At 42.0% G+C, this 20,432-nt stretch overlaps 1 protein-coding gene and 1 long non-coding RNA gene across 4 annotated transcripts in view; one reads left to right on the forward strand and one right to left on the reverse strand.

Annotated features, from left to right (window-relative positions):
- The window catches only part of LOC144034540 (thyrotropin-releasing hormone-degrading ectoenzyme-like), a 50,445-nt gene that overhangs the window by 21,675 nt on the left and 8,338 nt on the right, over positions 1-20,432 (reverse strand). Inside the window, exons 1-4 of one of the 2 annotated variants that reach the window (XM_077543370.1) lie at positions 16,021-18,746; positions 14,041-14,258; positions 11,212-11,491; positions 1,612-1,738 (exon numbers count right to left, since the gene is read on the reverse strand). In XM_077543370.1, the coding sequence (XP_077399496.1) occupies positions 1,612-1,738; positions 11,212-11,491; positions 14,041-14,258; positions 16,021-16,518 (1,123 nt within the window). In that variant the 5' untranslated portion in view covers positions 16,519-18,746. Of the gene's footprint in view, positions 1-1,611; positions 1,739-11,211; positions 11,492-14,040; positions 14,259-16,020; positions 18,747-20,432 lie in introns of those variants that run through there. The other variant, XM_077543371.1, reaches the window with a different exon arrangement.
- On the forward strand, positions 2,712-10,215 carry LOC144034542 (uncharacterized). 2 transcript variants are annotated; one of them, XR_013288242.1, is made up of 2 exons: positions 2,712-3,516; positions 6,343-10,215. It is a non-coding gene; the product is annotated as an uncharacterized LOC144034542 (long non-coding RNA). The 2 variants fall into 2 exon arrangements; XR_013288241.1 differs by lacking the exon at positions 2,712-3,516 and adding an exon at positions 3,523-5,086.

Genomic DNA, 20,432 nt, shown 5'->3' on the forward strand with positions numbered 1-20,432 from the left:
CCTCAAGCTTTCTCCATGTGTGCGTGCGTACGTGCGTGTCACATAGCAGTGTGTGTGTTTTGCTTAAGTCCATCTGTTGTTGCATGTCGGCCCGAGGCGATGCACTAGGCCGACAGACAAAGACAGAAAAGCACACATGGTGTAGGTGTGCGTGTGTGAGCCCTGCGGCGGTGCCATGTGTGTGCGGATCCCAGATGGACGCAGAACTCCACGGAACACATCAGTCCACACACGTCGCGTCCAATTGTGCGCGAGGGCGGATCACCTGAGCCTCAACATTGCCGCTGAGGCGCAAACAATCCCGCTTCTTCATCTTCATCTTCCCACTGCTCCCCGTCACACACGCCAACAAAAGCAAACTTCCAAACCCAGGATTGGGATAGCCCCGAAAAATAAATGCTAATAAATAAATAAATAATAATAATAATAAAATGCTTTTTTTTTTAAGAATTTTCACTTAATTTTTTTTTATTATGAAATACATTTTTCATTAGTTTTCGTCAACTGTAACAACCTTGTTGGTGATTGTCGTAATCCAGGCTCGCTATTGGTCGAGCAGTATGAGGAGCGGAACCTGTGCTGAGAATACCATGAATTCTGCCAATTTCACATCGGCAAGAAATATGCTGTCACAAGAATTGTTGACGCTTGGATTATTTTAGCCACAACCGAAAACTCTTTCAAATTGTGGGGAAAAAAATGCTGAATCCTTTAGTATAAGCAAGAAAAAAAAGCAGCATGTTTATTTTTAGGACCTTTGCAGCGCCATCCCTTGGTGGTCCTTGGGGGCCCGAACGACAACAGATGGCGCCCGGCGGCTCGGGGATGTCCGCCACGCTCGCACGCGTCCAGCGAGCTGCCGGCGAAAAACGGCCAAAGGAGGAGAGCAAATTCAGACGTGTCAGCACGACTGGACGCGCTCATCAACGTGGCCGCCATTCGCACGAGCAACAGCTGCCGACATCTGCCAGATGCCGCAAGACGACGACACCGCAAGAGATGTTAGCATGGCCAGCCCAACATCGGATAGATTATTCAAAGTCTTATTTTCATTAATTGAAAATAACACCACTATTGGATATGATATCAAGTTTTGCATAAGACCGGAATGTTCCATGTGCAGCGACTGTCTTAGAGGCAAATCACAAACCCAAATCCATAATTGCTGCCAAATCCTGAATTAATTCAAATGAGTGACAAATTTTGCCAAAAAACACCTCATAGTCCACAAAAATAAATATAAGTAAATGAAGGGCACTTTTAGTGCTTTATCTACACCATATGTTGTCCAAAGCACTTTATCAAGCCTTCAATTCAAAGTATGCCGACACGCTAAAGACAATGTAGCATCAACCTTTAGTTCAAGAAAACGTATTTGATCCCTTGCCACACACTGTCGAACAGCAGAACCCAGGTTGTTCCTCCAACCATCCATCCATCCAATTTCTCAACCATTTATTTTTTTAAACCAATTGCAAATCCATCCGCTTATGATCTTGCTGCTAGCTAACGCTAAGCTAACCTGGATATTTTGAACGCTTCCCCATATGAGCGGACAAACAAAGACGTCAAGTGACAAAAAGGCGGTGAGAGGAAGCCAAGTGCTCTTACCCAGTTTGGGCAGTGAGTACTGGACTTGGAAGAAGTCCTGGTAGAAGCCCAGAAGACGCTTGGTGATGTGTAGCGCATAGTCGCCCGCGCCGCTGGCGATGGCGTCCGGTCGGGCGAACAAGCGGATCTGAGGGAGGGAAAAACGCTATTAATTTATATTCAGATGTGAATGATGCGCAAGTAGCTTGATCCAGTCAACTGAATGAGTATATAAAGAAATAAGAATATAGAAAAATGTCAATGAGGGAGATGAATCACACACACGCTAACAAGTTAGCTTCACTCACACACTCACCGTGTGCATGTGTCAGTGATAAAAGGAAATTCGACTGGAATGACACGTTTGCTGTATATTATTTATTTGGTTGTTACTAACCCAACTATGAGATTCATTTTTCAAAAATCCTTTCTAGTTTAATACATTATGGAGAATCTATTTGGACGTATGCCGCCATTGTTATTTATGTCGCAACGCATTCAGTGCTTAGTGACTAGAATGGCGGCTGGCTCTCTGCCGAGCAATGTGAAACGCCTATAAAGAAAGCAGGGTAAGTTTCCGTAGCGTTCCTAAAGGGACGATCAAAACTCTTGAATGCGTTTAGTGAATGTCGAGAGCACGGCGTGGGGGAGGGTGACTCTCCCGACCGCATGTTTCACATTGCTCGGCAGAGAGCAGCCGGCAATTCTACGTCACTACGCACTGAATGCGTTGCGACGTAAAAAAAAAACAATGGCGGCGTACGTCCGAATAGTTTCTACAAAATGTATTAAACTGGAAATGATTTTTTGAAAAATGAATCTCATAGTTAGGTTAGTAACAACCAAATAAATAATATAGAGCAAATTTGTCATGACAGTCGGGGTTCCTTTTGAATACAAATGTTCTCTCAACAAGTTGTAAAAGGCGCAACATGCTAATGTATTAGCTTTACTAAATGCTAACCGGTGTGTGGTGATATCTAGTGCGACATACTGTATGTACTGTGAGTGTGAGTGCGTGTGCACATGATACGCAAGAACAAAAGAGGACAATGACATTTTGCAAATATAATTCATTCCTAATCACTTCCATTCACAAAGTTAATTTGCATGATACTGAAAGATATAATAACATTTTTAATACCTAAATTTATATACCAACTATTGTTACACATATGAACATTTTAATTTTCCATATTAACCTTTGAATTAGAAATCTTGTGTCTCAGCAGGGCACATGATGTTGACCTCGTATGCTCTAACCTTAAGCTTGAACGACGTTGTTTTGTCTAAAAAGTTCCTTCTCCGCACTTCTTTGCCAAAACACATTTGGCTCTCACAGTCTGCCTAGACACTGATTGGGCCAGAAATTCGTTGTTTTAAATACACGCACATCTCACCAATGAAAACAGAATTCGTTTTGAAATAATACACATACACATACATTATTGTCTCTATCAGTTATGTCCAGTTCGGGTTGTTTTGCGAGATATTGTTTTGGGGAAGTCAGACCCTTCAACTATGTCCCAGTTTATGCACCAAATTTGCCCCTGAACGTTTGTTTACATTAGACTTCGTCTTGCCACCTCCTTTGGAAAAGTACTGGCCAAAATTATCAGAGGGGCGGATTTTAAGAAACTATATATAGCGTCTGCAACCCGGAAGAGGGGACACATTCTGACGCTCAGAAATTCCACGTTCTTAAGTGATGTACCTGAGTGTTGAATGTTCCAAGAGATCTCTTGTTTGATTAAAAATCATTTTTGCAAAGAATGTATTTTTCTTACAACAACTCACCCTCATATTTGAACACGCAAGGAGGACAAAATACCTCCAAATCTTTCAATTGGCGACCACCGACGTTTCGACAGTTTCCAGCGGGGCGTTCAGGGACGGGCAGAATTCTACGGCCACATAATAATTAAGGTAAGTGGACAAATGAATCCACGTTTTAGGAATTCTGTCTGTTTCAGGGCGCGGCGGCTGGTAAATTCGTCGTGTAAAATTATTTTGAGGCTGGAGTCTGTGTAAGAAAAATAGTGATGAATTTTGAAATCGTTTGCTTGGACGTGAAAGTCCCAGATTTCGGATTTTACCACGGTGTTTGAACTATACACGTGGTGACGTGGTAGTGTATGCGGAAATGCGCAGATGATATGCGATCTTTTTGGAGTTATAAAGATTAATAACGATCGCTTGTAAGTCAGTCTGGGAAACATTTTGTCTTTACAATTTGGTTTTTACAGACGATAGATACGTAGATAATTGATTTGAAGTCTGTGTATATGAGGTTAAGAATAACGATCGCTTGTAAGTCAGTCTGGGAAACATTTTGTCTTTACAAATTTGTTTTTACAGACGATAGATACGTAGATAATTGATTTGAAGTCTATGTATATGAGATAAGAGATATAAGATGAAGTTGAGAGTAAGTCAGTCTGGGAAACATTTTTGTCTTTACAATTTTGTTTTTACAGACGATAGATACGTAGATAATTGATTTGAAGTCTGTGTATATGAGAGTAAGTCAGCTGGAGAAGCATTATTCTTTTACCAGCGTTAGATGTGTGGGCATTGGTTTTACGTCCATACATATTTAAGTTGAGAGAAGTCGGCTCAAAAAGCATCTTTGTCTTGATCCCTGCCTGATGCGCGGGAGAGACAAACACTTTGTTTTTATGAGTAATAGATTCTTGGGTAATTAGATACAAAGATCCTTGAATAAGTGTTGCCGATTAAAGCTGCGGGAGGATCGACTGCTTCATTTTCTAGGGACAAAGGACTCAACTTATAGGAAGTCAGATTGACATAAAACGGATTTAGTACGCCGTTTTAAGATTAATCGATAGGTCTATGAATAATTGGATATTGACATTTTTAGACAAGATATAAGAGATAAGATGTATTGACTCAACTCGTGGAAGTCGGGCTGACTAAAGCATATTTGATACGACGCTTTAGATCAAGCCAATAGGTCTATTGAATATTCGTGATTAAAATTCAAAGACAAAGAAACTGTTGAAGCTGGGGTAGCGCAGTTGACATCCGGATATTTATGTGTTGATATGTCGTACAAAACGACATGTCTTGTCTGTCCGTTGTGTGTATGCCGTCTGATCGGTGAAGAAACTCTAACGTTACGGTAAAATCTTAAAGGGACCGCGACGAGAACAGTTGATTAATTCTGTTATAAGTGAGACGTCACTTCATTTAAATATTAATACAACTGAACTATGATAATCTATAATATAATATAATACAAATCAATAAGCTATAAAATACCTGAGTTAATAATTAAGACGAAACATGGACACTCTATTTGAACTCAAAACACAGTGGTTTGACCCAAATGGGATTCCGTTGAGTTTAGATGGGATGACGCTGGATAAACAAATTGGGAACGCATGCGCTGTGGCTATAGGGATTTTACCTACAAAGGCTAAACGAGAAACAAAAAAAGAACTTTGCGACTGGATGCAAGACGGCTGTAGAAAAGGTTATTTTCCGTCATTACAATCTGCAGTGTGTCTAATCTCTTTGATGAAGAACGTTGAACTTGCATGTGTGAAAAAACGTCACGAACTAGATGAGCTGGTGCAACACACATCTGTAATTTCTTCGAGTGGAAGAAAAGCCAGAAATGATCGAAAGCTTGTTGACAAAATAATGAATAATGCTAGAATACTAGCTTTAGGTATTTTTGTGAAGTTATAACCATGTATATAACTAAATAATGATATAAGACTAAATGATTTGACCTGATATGACTTCCGCTAGTCGGAATTAAAGCTTCCGGATTAATCATACCGTTTAAATAATGACTTAAAATGTAATTAATATTGAACGACGGGACTTGATTATATTGTGAAAAAGGTTAGTTTATTCTAATAAGATATGGCATTTGTTCGATGGTTTTAATGACGGCAATTTAACTTTGAATGTGCGTACACGGCGACCGCCCGTTAATAATGTTATGAGTGTATGTAATTTTATATAGAGGAGAGTCCCGGACGTATCTTTAAGAAAAGTGTATTGAAAAAATGATGAATACTGAAATGTTGCTTTGCAAATAAAATAACTGTATAATACAAATTTATGTAATAAAACAAATTAAGCCGTTTAATAAGCGCTAAACGGGATAAATTAATTAGACGGTAAAATTACTAATAAAACTTCTAACGCTAAAACCCGCAATTGTCTGCGTTAAATAATTGAACGACATTATATAAATTGTTGCCGTAACTGATTTTATAAGCCCCTTACATAAATTTCTTAAGCACTAACGTTGAATACTTAAACTGGCTTCAAGAGTGCAAATACGTCATATTTAAAAATTATGTTTGCTATAAAACGAACGAATATTAATACACAAATAACATAGAGAGGTATAGTTTTAAGATATTATAAAATTTAGATGCATGTCTTATGCTTGTAGAGCATGGGTGGCTTTGACTGATTGTAGTTGCTATGACTCATTCCCTTTCTCGGGTTAAAAAATGCCAACAGCCATCAATCTTTGTAATGAGGTCAAATAAAATGTTTTTATAAAAGGTAATGTTAATTGTGTGATTGTTTTAGATTAAATAGTTTAGTCTCTACTCTTATTTTAATAATAATAATAATAATAACTAAAAACAAATAACTTGGATGGCAATTAATGTGGAATAATTCTTATATAGATGATTGTTTTTTCCCTTATGATTTTGTTTGTGCGCGAGAACATTGTTTAATAAATTTTAAATATCTTTTCAGAATCAGGAGACACACCCATTAAGGACAATTGGGGTCGCACCAAAGTGCCATGTTCCGGTCCTGGGGATGAAGTAATGTGTTAATTATAATTTAAAAGGAGTTTTTTATTTATTTTTTTCTCCGACGTTTATAAATAGAAAGTAATTTTAATCTCTCCTGAATATATTTAACCTTTGAATTCGACATTTGAAGTCTCATTACAAACAGACTGGGGAAGCTATCTGGAAGAAACACATTTTTGACATAATTTGAGGTGCTATGTAATTAAAATCATTCCTGCTTTGACGTTTGACCAAAGGCTGACTTTACGGGCTGCGGCCTCCATTGAGAAAACATTAATTGAAAACTACACACTTATTAATTAACTATATTTGTAAATTGTTAGAGTATATCTGTCCTATTTTATCCTAAGTATTATTTATGAAGGTATGCAAAACATATTAAATTAAATATTGTAAACCATAACAAATATTGACATATAATTAGCAATTATTTAAAATTGTAAACTTTCATTGTTTTAATTATTATTTTTTATTATTTTTATTTAATTTTTTTAATAAAAGAAGTTTTTGGTTTTAATATTTACTGACATGTTATAACCTAAATACTGTTGGGGCAGATTTTAATGTTTTCAGTCGAGTGAGGATTATTGGTCAAGGGTCATTATTTCGGAACAAAGTCAACTGGCGGGACACAGACCTCTTTAAAACCCCCACCCACAGAGAAACTGCAACTGCCACCTGTCACCACCACCAGCAGGGCGGTGGAAAAAGATGCCGCCATACCTGACTACACCTGCAGCCTGCTAACGCCAGATGGAAGGGCGGAGATTCCTGCCGACTATTGCCACAAAGACTGTGCCATCATATACAAATGTGAAAAAAGAAAAACTGCTCCACTGCCAAATGAACTGTTCTATGAAACTGCTCCAAATATTCTGCACAAGCGTCTTCAAAGCGTTCCTGCGTCCAGAACTGTCCTACGAAAGAACTATGCCATACGAAGGCCACACCCAACAAACAATGCTCTCTTTGAATTGCTGATACCGGGCCATATGATTTGACGCTGACTGTTTGCACTGAAATCTATATTTTGACATGGGTAGGGTTATAACATTTACAGTAAAACATTTGGTAAATTTAACTAATTGATTGACAACATTTTATATATACAAATTTTTTATATTTTAAAAACTTTTTGATGTCTATTTTTGATTTGATCTGATTTGTTTATTTTGCTATTTTAAAACAGTCAGTTTTTTGGACAAACATCAAACAGGGGGACTAGTAAGCTTAATGGTAATATTAAAACTAAGGGCAACTTTATGTATTGATAATATTTGATTTTTTGTTAAATTTATTGGTTAAGCTACAATATTTTAAAGTACAAAAGATAATATTGGTAAATTTAAAGTTTCAGAAATTGAAAACAGCTAATATGAATATAGATAAGATATAATTTATTTGAACCTTAATTATTATATTTTATTTTTTAAAACTTGGTCTTTTGATATTTTCCCAAATTCTCTTTTCAAATTTAAACACTGGCTTGGGATGCATTGTTGAATTTACTGGTTAAATATAAACTTTTTCCCCTCTTTTTAAAATAAATACACAAGCTAAATTTAGGTACTGCAAAACTTTATATATTAGTCTGAAAAATTCTCTAAAGCGATCTTTTTCAGAAGGGGGAATTATTAGTTGGTCTGGGTATGTCATTGCGAAATAAAAAATAAATATAAAATTAAAAGTTAGTCTTAATATGATAATTAGAGATAGTCCGTGAGAACGAATTTTATAGGAGGACCTTGGGGAATTTTTTGGACCATGGAGAAGGAGTAAGTTTCGGCAGAGACGACAAATTAAGGTGAATATGTTCCATTTCTATTTTTATTAATCCCTGGGGCCCTGGGGGAAGTTGTTATTTTTTGATTTTATTATTGAGGCGAAAGTTGCATTTGTTTAATGGCCGGAAGCACATTTGACATGCTATATCTATAACAATAAGTATTATAATAACATATTTTAATAATCACATTCTGTAAACAAAATTGGCCTTGTCAGATTTGAACTGGCTAAAAAAGATCTTTATTTTCCTTGCAATCAATGTGCTTAGGTCATTAAAAAACCAGCCAAAGGCTGGATCATAATTGAATGTCACAACATACAGAATTTTTTCCACAGGACGGGCCTGCAGAACTTTACTAAAAATTTACTAACCCCTAACTAATAACACTACCAAAATGCTCTCTCTCAGAAGAAGGGATGTGAATAAAATGTTTATTAGTGACTAATAAAAATGTCCTGCACTCAGACCTGAGGTGATGGAGGGGTCAATCAGTCCAATGACGCCGACACCTGGTTCGTTCAACATCCGGCCTTCAGACCTGCCGGGTCCACTTCCTACTCAACCATTACCTTCAGAGAGACCACTGCTCGAGCCACCTGACCAACTGCTCGAGCCACCAGGGGGAGTCAACAGAGAAACCAGTCGACTGCTGCTTCCAGTGTCAGCTAACGAGCTGAGCATTACCCAATGGAAATAGGAGTAATGTGTCCCTTTTCCCCGGCGTTCAAAAAAAAATGAGCCATACTTTCAGGAAACAAACCCCAATTCGATGAATTCCTACATCTCTGGCAGTAGATGTGGGCTAAAGGATTCATCCATCCATTCCCCTGACCGCTTGTCCTCACAATGATTGTGGGGGTGCTGAAGCCGATCCCAACTGGCTTCGGGCAGGAGACAAGGTGCAACCTGGACAGGTTGCCAGCCAAACGCAGAGCTGAAGGACTCTGTTTGAAAAAAACAACAACAAAACGCAAGCAACAAAACCTCCCTAGCCCAAACGACGACAAGTCTTCAATCGCGTCCCGAATTGCACATACACAATGACACTCCTTTTAATCCTTAACTGCCATGCCAATTTCCTGAAATCCCCTGCTACAATTTTTTGACATAATCATAACCCACTGTCTTTATATGTGATATGCTTATTTTGCTGAAAAACCGAAAAAACTGAAAAAACAAAATATCTTCTGATGAATCACACTGTTTGACATATGACGGGCGTCCTCTCTTGTTAAAAGGGTGTTTTTCTTCTTCCTGTGTTGCACCTGCTATTATGATGATGAAGATCCCGTGGGAATCCTTTGGTAAAAATGTTTAAATATTTAGTTGTTGGGCTTAGTTAGTGTTTACGTAAGCCCAAAGGGCGGACTGAAAGATATAATAACATTTTTAATACCTAAATTTATATACCAACTATTGTTACACATATGAACATTTTAATTTTCCATATTAACCTTTGAATTAGAAATCTTGTGTCTCAGCAGGGCACATGATGTTGACCTCGTATGCTCTAACCTTAAGCTTGAACGACGTTGTTTTGTCTAAAAAGTTCCTTCTCCGCACTTCTTTGCCAAAACACATTTGGCTCTCACAGTCTGCCTAGACACTGATTGGGCCAGAAATTCGTTGTTTTAAATACACGCACATCTCACCAATGAAAACAGAATTCGTTTTGAAATAATACACATACACATACATTATTGTCTCTATCAGTTATGTCCAGTTCGGGTTGTTTTGCGAGATATTGTTTTGGGGAAGTCAGACCCTTCAACTATGTCCCAGTTTATGCACCAAATTTGCCCCTGAACGTTTGTTTACATTAGACTTCGTCTTGCCACCTCCTTTGGAAAAGTACTGGCCAAAATTATCAGAGGGGCGGATTTTAAGAAACTATATATAGCGTCTGCAACCCGGAAGAGGGGACACATTCTGACGCTCAGAAATTCCACGTTCTTAAGTGATGTACCTGAGTGTTGAATGTTCCAAGAGATCTCTTGTTTGATTAAAAATCATTTTTGCAAAGAATGTATTTTTCTTACAACAACTCACCCTCATATTTGAACACGCAAGGAGGACAAAATACCTCCAAATCTTTCAATACGTAGCTCAAAGGAGCTTTCATTAGAGGGGGAACAGGAAGTTACACGCACGCACACACACACAGTCTGCTGCCTCAAGATACTAATAAGAATGTTAATATGAGATTAATTTGGACACTGAGAACACTTCCTGTACACACACACATGCACACACACACACGCGCAGACACACACGCACAGGTAAAATGATACATGAGCATTTGTTTCTTAAATGACAAGACGCAGACCTCCGCCAAGGATGAGAATGTGTGAGTGTGATTTGTGACATTTTCTTCCAGCGTGTGTGTGCGTGTCCTTGAGTGCGCGTGTCCGTCAAGACGGATGATGTGCAATTACGCTGATGGAGAGATGATCACAGAAGGAACAAGGTCGCGCTCGTCTTTGTCCTTGTCGTCCAATATTATCATATCTATGTGTGTGTGTGTGTGTGTGTGTGTGTGTGTGTGTGTGTGTGCCCGCAAGTTGGAAAAAGAAGCCAAAGCGGCAAAAAAGCGTCCCATTAGAGCGCCACCAACGGGCCACAGCTGGCGCCGCGTGTCGTGCGCTAACGCGGCGCAGCTGCGTGCAGCAATGGCAGGAAGTGACCCGTGTCAACTTCCTGGAGGAGGAATGTGATGACATCATCTCTCCAGATACTCAAAGTGACGCTAACTACACTTAATTTGACTTTCATACGCATGTTGGCTATGGGACACGATGAGGGACATGATGTGGACATTGCGAGATATGAGACATGATGGGACACAATGAAGAATCATCATTATTAGGGACGTTATGGGACAGAATGGGAACTAATATGGGACACGATGGACAATTAGGGCGTCATGGGACATCGTGCGGTCAGCATGGGACCAAATTGGACATGATGGGACCTGAGGAACTTGATGAGGAAAGAGGGGACATGATGGGTGGCGAGTCTCACCGCCACTCCGCCGTCGGTGCGCGTCTCCTTGGATGTGAAGTTGCATACGGCCCAAGCCAGGTAGTACGTGGACATGCGTGGCGTGCGGGCGAAATGGCGTGTGGTCCAGCCGTCCTCGCCGTCGTCCTCGCCGCTCTCCACCGCCGGCATGTTGGCCAGCGACGTGTACTGAGGGTGGTGACGCAGGCTCAGCGAGAAGGTGGCCTTGAAGGCCGGCTCGTCGAAGCACGGGAAGGCTTTACGGGCGTGCGTCGGGCTGAACTGCGTCACCGCCAGGTAGCTGAGCAGAAACGCAACGCCAGTCGCACGTCAAACATCGCCACTTTCACAATTAGGCCACTAATTCAATTTTTTTATACAATCAATTGATGAGTCCTGTTTGCAAGATTAGTTGCGAAACGACATGCTAGAAATGACGAGAAATGACATCCAGTTTTATACTGGATTTTTTGACTAGTCTTGCTTTTATATGGTATTATTTGATGAGTCATGGAATTATTTGATGAATGTTTGCAGGATTAGTTGAAAAACGACATCCTGTTTTATACTGGATTATTTGATGAGTCATTCTTTGTTATCTGGGATTATTGGATGTATCATGTTTTAATTGTGAGTCACATGTTTTTATATGGGATTATTTGATGAGTCGTGCTTTACATAGGGTTATTTGGTGAGTCATGGGATTATTTAATGAGTCATGTTTGCAGGATTAGTTGAAAATCGACATCCTGCTTTATAGTGGATTATTTGATGGTCATGCTTTGTTACGTGGGATTATTTGATGAATCATGTTTAACTATGAGCCATGTTTTTACATGGTATTATAACAAATCACAGAGATGTTTTTAAATGGGATTATTTGATTTGCAGGATTAGTCGAAAAATGACTTGAAAAATGCTATTTTATTTGATTATCTGATGAATCATGTTTTTTTTGTCTTTATCTGTTAAGGCACATGGTTTTATCAGGATTGTTTAACCATTCATGGTTTTGATACTGTATTAATGATCGAGTTTTTCATGCAGGATTATTTGTAGTGATTATTTGCCAAATTATATGTCGCCTGCAGGATAAATGGATGAGTTCTATTTTATACCTGATTATCAGATGATTTACATGTTTTTTAGATGGAATGATCTCATGAGTTATACATTTTCTCCATGGGATTATTTGATCAATCCTGTCGTTGTTTGGAGGACTACGTGCTGAGTCATATTGATTGTGGAATTATCTGATGAGACATGTTTTTTTAAACAGGATTATGTGCCGAGTCCAATTGCTTCCAGGATTATATGATGATCTATTCACTCTAATTTGCAAAAATCTTGCCTGGGGCACATGAAGTATACGCGCACGCACACACAGACACACACACACACACACACACACACACACTCTCTCTCTCTCTCTCTCAGAAGATCATGACTCAACAATTTCGCTCACTTCTTTGAATTCTATGGCACGTATCGTTTTACAAAGGAAGTGGACGAAGGCGCTGAGTCATCATTTTTGCAGCAAAATGTGCGTCCAACGGTGTCGGCTTTCGCACACTGGATACAAAACACAAACAACGGACTGGTCGCCAGTGTGCACTGCACTGACCCCGTTTCCCCAAACATGACATTTAGAAAAAAGTTAATGTTGTGTGAGTGCAAGTTAACATGTTAGCTGTCTTACAATGACATGCTTGTACTTTTATACCTAAAAGATGAAGCCGGTTTTCACCGTGACAAATTAGTGAATAAACTATTGATATTTTTCATCATCGCCTGCTTTCAAGTGGCTGTCAGGTCATGTGACATTTCCAACTGACTGCACCTGTGTGTGTGTGTGTGTGTGTGTGTGTGCATGTGTTGTAATTAATTTTAGCACCTCCAGCACCGACGCGTTTAAACTGTCCTGAGCTTCACGATCATGTTAGCTTGTGATTTTAGCCGCTTCGCTGCATCCTGCTAATCCTTAAAACCAATACACACACACACACACACACACAGACCCATGCACACATTAGAAGTCTCTGCATGCTGATGTTTTGTCAACATTTGTGGTAGGAATATCTTTTGAATGGATGACTAAGTGTGTGTGTGTGCGTGTGTATTGATTGAGTATTGATGAGGGAAAGCGGCCAGCGGTGAGAAGCAGACCAAAACAAATGTGAAACATCGCAGCTCGGCAGCTAAAAAATTCACACGTAAGGGGAGTAAGCAAGTAGGGATGTATGTAAGGAAGGGAGGAAGGAAAAATAAAGATAAGAAGGAAGGGCGCGACGAAAGAAGGATGGAGGGAGGACGGATGGAAGTAAAGGAGGGAAGGAATAGTGGAATGAAAGTAGGACGTAAGAAAGGAAGGAAGGTGTTGAAAGAGTGTATTCAGTCTGTTTTAATGGGCCACTTTTCCGGCAGACTCAGCAGCGACAATGCTAACACGCTAAATGAAGCGATGACATCGCAGTAAACAGTGTTTCATTGGCCCCAAACACACACACACACGACACACACACACACACGTTGAAAGTGTAGTGAAAAATGCATCAGTCCGTTTCCCATTCGCACGACAGCGAGGAGCGCTGCAGCGGACTTATGGGAAATTCATAAGATAAGGCGTGTGTGTGAGTGTGAGAATGCGCATGCGTGTGTGTGTGTGTGTGTGTGTGTGTATGACTTAGAGAGTTAATCAATGTTGTGGTTGTGAAATCTGACCTTTTGGGGTGGAAACCACTTGCTGCAGCACCACAGAGTACCTCACCATGTGTGTGTGTGTGTGATAGTGTGTATGTATGAGTAAAATAATGTTCATCAGTGTGTAAGAGGTGATTCTGAATTCTGTACCGCCTTTCCCCGTCAAGGGTGTAGGAGCTCCTGAAGAACCCGAGCAGCTCGTCCTCGATGGCGGCGTCGAAGGTGACGTTGAGGCGGTACGTCCTGGAAGCTTTGAGTTCTCGATGCAGAACCAGCACAAGCATCTGATTGGCCGGGAAGGGGAAGTGGCGGTGGACGCGGATGGCTCCGCCTCCCGGCCTGTTGGCCGTCACCGACACGCTCGACACCTACAGCCGCAACATGAAAGCGACTCGACTAGTAACTTCATTTGGGACGAGAACCTTATTCAATGGGACAAGACCATTATCTTGGGATTTCCTCTCAAGACTAAAATCCTTTCTTCATACTAGACTCTTTCCTTAGATGAAAACCTTATCCTGGGACTAGAAACTTGACTCGGCACTAGCACCTCCCATTTGGGATGGGAACCATATCCTGGGACAAGAAACTTCATTGAGACAAGAACCTTCTTATGAGACCAAAACCTTCTCCGGGTAGTCAAACTTTCTCTCAAGACTAGAATCTTCTCTGAGCACTAGAACCGCACCTTGGAATGAGAAACTTCTTGGCACAAGAACCTTTTCTCAGGACTAAACCCTTCTATGAGGATTAGAACCTTCCCACAAACTCATAATCTTCTGGGACTCGTACATTCACTCAAGACTAGAACCTTCTCTCAGCTGACCCTTCCCTTGGTATGATAACATTAGCCCGGGACAAGAACCTTCCCTCAGAACTGTCATTCAGGACTAAAAACTTCTCTTAGGACAAGACCCTTCTCTTGGGACGAAAACCATCTCTCAAGGCCATTTTTTTATTAAGCTTGACTTGGAACTAAACTATTCTCTTTGGACTTGTGCCTTCTCTCTGGACTCAAATCTTCTTTTGGTTCTGGAACCTTTCCTTGGTACAATTATATTCTCTCAAGACAAGAACCTTCTCTGGGGACTTATATCGACATTCGGTACAAAAACCTTCGCTCAGAGCTAAAATGTTATCCCGGGATTATAGAGGCATGACTTGAAACTAAAGCATTCTCTTGGGAATAGTAACTTCGCATGAGACTAGAACCTTCTCTAAAGATGACAACAATTTTGGAGGATTAAAACCTTTTCCCAGAGCTAAAATCCATATTCTGGAATATAGATCCTTCACTTGAAAGTGAATCACACTCACCAGACTAGTACCTTCTCTGGACTAGAACCCTTGCTGAGGACCAGAACCTTCTCTTGGGGCAAGAACCATCTCTGGGAACTACATCTGTTTCTCCGGACAATAACCTAGCGGGATTAAAGCCTTCCCTAAAGACTAAAATCTGTTATTAATGCTAATATTTTGGGACTAGAACCCCCCTCTGAGGACTCGTACCTACTCTCAAGGGGAAAACCTTACCTGGGATAACACTACAACCTTCTGCCGGGAGTAAACTCTAGTCTCAAAACTAGAATCTATTATCAGGACTAGACCTAGCATCCCATTCTCTGAGGACCCTCCTGACCACCAATACCAACAGCTTGGCGTCTGCCGGGCCCAACATGAATCTGCTGTCACGCTAGAGCCAAGTTAGCCTCGCCGCAGGCGCGCTAACCTCACACATAAACCTCAACATCAACCTAATGAACCCTAACAAACACGTAATTAGCTGCAACAAGGAAACAACCAAAATAAACCTCAGCAGCAGGAAAAATACACAAATACACATGCACACAGGCTGTTTTCTGATTGGATGATGGAGGAAGGGGGCGTGGCTGTGCTGACAGACTGCTGCTCCTCCAGTCAACCACGTCTTCAAACAGGAAGTGATCTCACTGACTTTGTGTGCAATTAGTGGCGTCATACATAATGACATCAACCAGGTAGGGTGTCAAATGTCAAATATGGAATCAAGAAGGTAGGGTTAAGCATCAAAAATGCCATCAAGTAGGGTGTGAAATTTATGTTACTTGCAATTGGTAGAGCAAACGAGCGTCAAGTAGAGTGTGCTCGTACCTCGAGTCTGTCGGCGTGCAGCAGAATGAACCTGGTGGCGTTGACGCACTCGATGTCGATGCTAACGTCACCCGAGAAGGTGAAGTTGTCCATGTAAACGGCGACGTTGAGGTCATAGTGGCGCGGCCTGATGGCGCCCGGCAGCCGGCTCCGCCTCCACGGCTGCGCCGCCTCATCCTCCGCCGCCGACACCCGCTCGCCCCTGCCGCCGTTCGGCCTGTTGGCGCCCCGGTGCCCCGGCGATCCTGCCGCGTCCGTCGTCCCCTCCTCGGGTGGCCCGCACTCCTCGAAGCGAACACCCAGCGCCACGGCCACGGCGGTGACGACGATAAGCGTCAGGATGGACAACGCGAAGGCCAGGACGAGTCGCTTGTGGACGCCTGCCGGACGTTCGCCGCCGCCCACACGTGGACGCCCGGAGGTCACGGGCGCCGCCCACTGCTCAGACATACCGCGTCCGTTGCGCATGACGCCCGACGTCAGGTCACGCAGGCCCATGCGCCCAACTGCAACTCTGAACTTTCCTGTGATTGGCCCGAAGTTTAATCACATTGGCGCCAATAACTGGAAGCCTCCTCAAACCGGGAAGTGGTGAATGAGGAAATATTGCTCTGAGGCGACTTGCGAGCGAGAGTAGAATGTAAATAAGTATTTAAATATAAAAATACATCAATATGCAAATGAGCCTCTGATATGCAAATAACCCGCAGCGCACGAACAAATTACTTGTCCCGTTCTCCCCATTACAGCTCAAATATTAATGACTGAATCAATCAGATTAATAAAAGTCGAATCATACTTTACACAACAGCTCCACTGTAAAAAGAAATGAACATTAAAAGTTTTTTTTTAAAATGTGTTTGTCGAGCCATCACGTGCACACGTGCCCCCGCTAATTGATGATCGGAAGCTGATTGGCTGATTGCTTCCGTCCAGTCGCGGACTTTGCTGAGTCCGCAAGAAGAAGCTGACGGGATTCTTTTTCTTTATTTTTCTCTCCCAAATGGCTTCCTTCCTTCCGCTCGAGTCCTGCGCAGGTAAAAACAAGCCGAAGCCGCGCGGGAATCCGTCACGAAGGAAGCCTCAGTTGGAAGCCACGAAGCATCCCGAGCACAGCGGCGGTAGCGGCAGTGGACGGACCCACAGCCGACGGATGGGTGAGAGGGATCCGCTCCTCCGCCGAGGCGAGCGGCAGCTTCGTGTCCACGCTGAACAAATTGGAACCATCCCGCGCGTGCAGCGTGACGTGACGACGCCGTCCGGAAGCGTCCCAAGCAGTCGAACCTTTTGTCGTCAACTTGTCATCCCGCTGCGCCGCCGCTTCTGCTGCTGCGCTCACATCCTCTTGCGGGAGGATAAGGATGATGAAGAGGAGCGAGAACGAGGAGGAGGAGGAGGAGGCTGGGCTCGTGCGCGCGTTGAGACCGCCTGCTCGGCTACGCGCGCGCGCACACACGAAGATACGAACCATGAACTTTAAGCATGATTTGAATAACGTGATAACAAGTTTAGAACTTTCAGCATCAGCCAATAGAAACGCAGGAGGGACGTCAAGTCACGTCACACGCCAGCTGCAAAGCAGACATCAGGATGCAACTCACCTGTATGCCACTCGTGACAAGGTGTCCAATCACAGACGGAGCAGGTCATGTGACTTCTGCCTGCCACCTTGGGAGAACACCTAGTGACTATTTGCATGCTTACACGCACAAGCTAGCAATTGAGCAACAATTAACCAACTACCCCGTTAATGAAAAATAGCTAACCAATTAAACTCATTAACTCACACACTAATTTATCACCCGATTAAAATAACTCATTCCCTAAACAAAAAACATCCAATAAGCAACTAACTCATTAACTTACCCTTCATTATATGACCAGTTGAATGTGAGTGTGTGCGCCACATGAACATAATTGGCGATCAATTAACTTGCATATTAATTTGCTAACTAATTGTGCAAGTAACTCACGAACAATCAACAGACTGTCATTAACTGAACAACTGATTCATGAACTAACCAAATAACTCATTAACATCAGACATGAACTAACTAGTAACTAATTTACAAAGTCATGGACCACATAACTAACCAATTATCATTAACTTTCATTCAACTCATTAGCCAACCAACCAATGCTTAAACTATCCAATTACAGTAGCTCATGAACTAGCTAATTAACCTATTAACTCATTTACCAATCGACTAAGCAACTCTTGGACTAACTCCATAACTAACCAGTTTACCAACTAACTCATTACCTAACCACCTAACTCACTAAGCAACCAATGAACTTGAATCAACGCATTGACTGAGCAACAAACCAACCAAACGCACAAACAAACCAACTAACTCATTAACTAACCAACCAACTAGTGTCAATGATGAATCCAGCCTCTCCAGAGCCTGCAAGGTGCAAAGATGGGCTTTTATCAACCAATAGGCTTTGTCTGACACACACGCACGCTCACACACAGCCGTGCACTCTCACACGAACACACTCGCACTGTGTTTGTGTGAGTGCACGGCCAATTAGAGAGCAGTTTCAGCCAAGTGGATCAAGGTGGAGGACGGCGGGCAGAGTGGGCGGGAACTTTTGTCTGCCTTGGGAAGATGGATGTCAAAGGCACCCACACACACACATACACACACCCACACACAATAGGACAAACATGTCATGAATGTGGATCACTGGTTTGGGCGAATGTGCGGGTGTGTGCGCATGTGCTTGTGTCGACATGTGTGAGCGTGTATATGGATCTTTGTGTGCACGTGTGTGCATGTGAGTGTGCGCGTGGAATTGTGTGTGTGTGTATGCATGTAACCTGCATGTGTGAGTGTGTATGCGAGTTGCGTGTGCACGTCCATGGCCCTTGACACTGATCAAGCAGGGGAGGCAGATTTTGAAAGATTAAAGAAAATGAGCACACGCACGCACACGTTTTTACTACGCCAGCGCCTCCGTGCGAAGAGTCAAGAAATCTGGCGGCGTGCCTGACGGACGCATGCCACGTGGCCCACGCACACACTTCCAGTTCCTTTGCTTTAGGTGTGACGTCAGATTTCAATATGGCCGCCGGTCGAATCTCCTGTGGCATTACTGCAATGCTATCACAATCAAAAATGGTGTGTGTGTGCGTGATATATATATATATATATATATATATATATATACATATATATATATATATATATATATATACACATATACAAAAATGGTGTGTGTGCTTGATATATATATATATATATATATACATGCATACACACACACACATACAGTATATATATATATACATATATAATATATATTAAGCCTTCTGCAGTCATACACCATTTTTCATCATGTTACAGCTGTGCGTGTCTGTGTGCCAGGAGTGTGTGTATGTGTGTGCGAGAGCAAGACGCTGATTAAACGTGAGAATTTTTTGATTGCCTCTACACTTGGTTGAACTGTTAGCGTTTACACACACACACACACACACGCATACACACACACTTGAGGTTTAAAGCAAGTGGAAGTTGAGCGCTGCAATGATGACAAATAGCAGTAGGGGGCATCATTTTGCAACTAATTTGCAGTCAAACATGTTGGCCAACAAATATTTATCCCCTCTGTGTGCCTGAGAAACGTCTTTATATTTCTTTGTGTTGCCTTCTAAAAAAATGCGGTCACGCACACACAAATAAAATCAATAATCAGATTATGTGGATCAATTAGCAACGAGCGCCTCACTAAGCCGTTCTTTGTCTCCATCTGTGCGTTTCCTCCGAACATGAGCCTGGTGATACCCGCAGCATGCCAGCACTAGGCTAGGCTTTATGCTAATTAGCTTATTGGCTAAATGAAACGTGTTGACACAAAATTCTGAAGCTCAGAGACATATGAGGAGTGAACAACAAATAAAAGTCAATGTGTGTGTGCATGTTGAGTGAGTGAATGCTAGTGAGTGAGTGAACAAGCTTTTGGGTGTGTGTGTGCAATTGCATTGAGTGCGCTAGGCTAGGCTAAGCCTATCAGCTCACAAGCTACGTTAAAAGCAGCGAGACAAAACGGCCACTCGGCGTCACCGAGCTCGACTGCGGCTGCCAGATAACGACACAACACGTCACGTGAAGGCGGGTTTTTACACACGCCACCACCAAATCAATCGACGCGACTCGCCTTGTCCGATAACAAATAGATAAATAAATAAAGGTAAGAAATAAATACGAAATGAAGTCGGAGTGACTGGGCTGGCCCGGATCATAAATAAAGAGGCCGGCGGCGGGCGCCAGGTCATCAGCGAAGCTCTCGAACTGCAAATTGCGTTGTAACTCAGCACAGCACGTCGAGTGCGAGTGTGTGTGAGCGTGTGTGCCACGTGAACTAAATTGCCCCCACGGTAGCCACAATGCATCTGGAGCTGCTTG

The sequence above is a fragment of the Vanacampus margaritifer genome, chromosome 15, assembly GCF_051991255.1.
Source record: "Vanacampus margaritifer isolate UIUO_Vmar chromosome 15, RoL_Vmar_1.0, whole genome shotgun sequence".
Lineage (NCBI taxonomy): Eukaryota > Metazoa > Chordata > Actinopteri > Syngnathiformes > Syngnathidae > Vanacampus > Vanacampus margaritifer.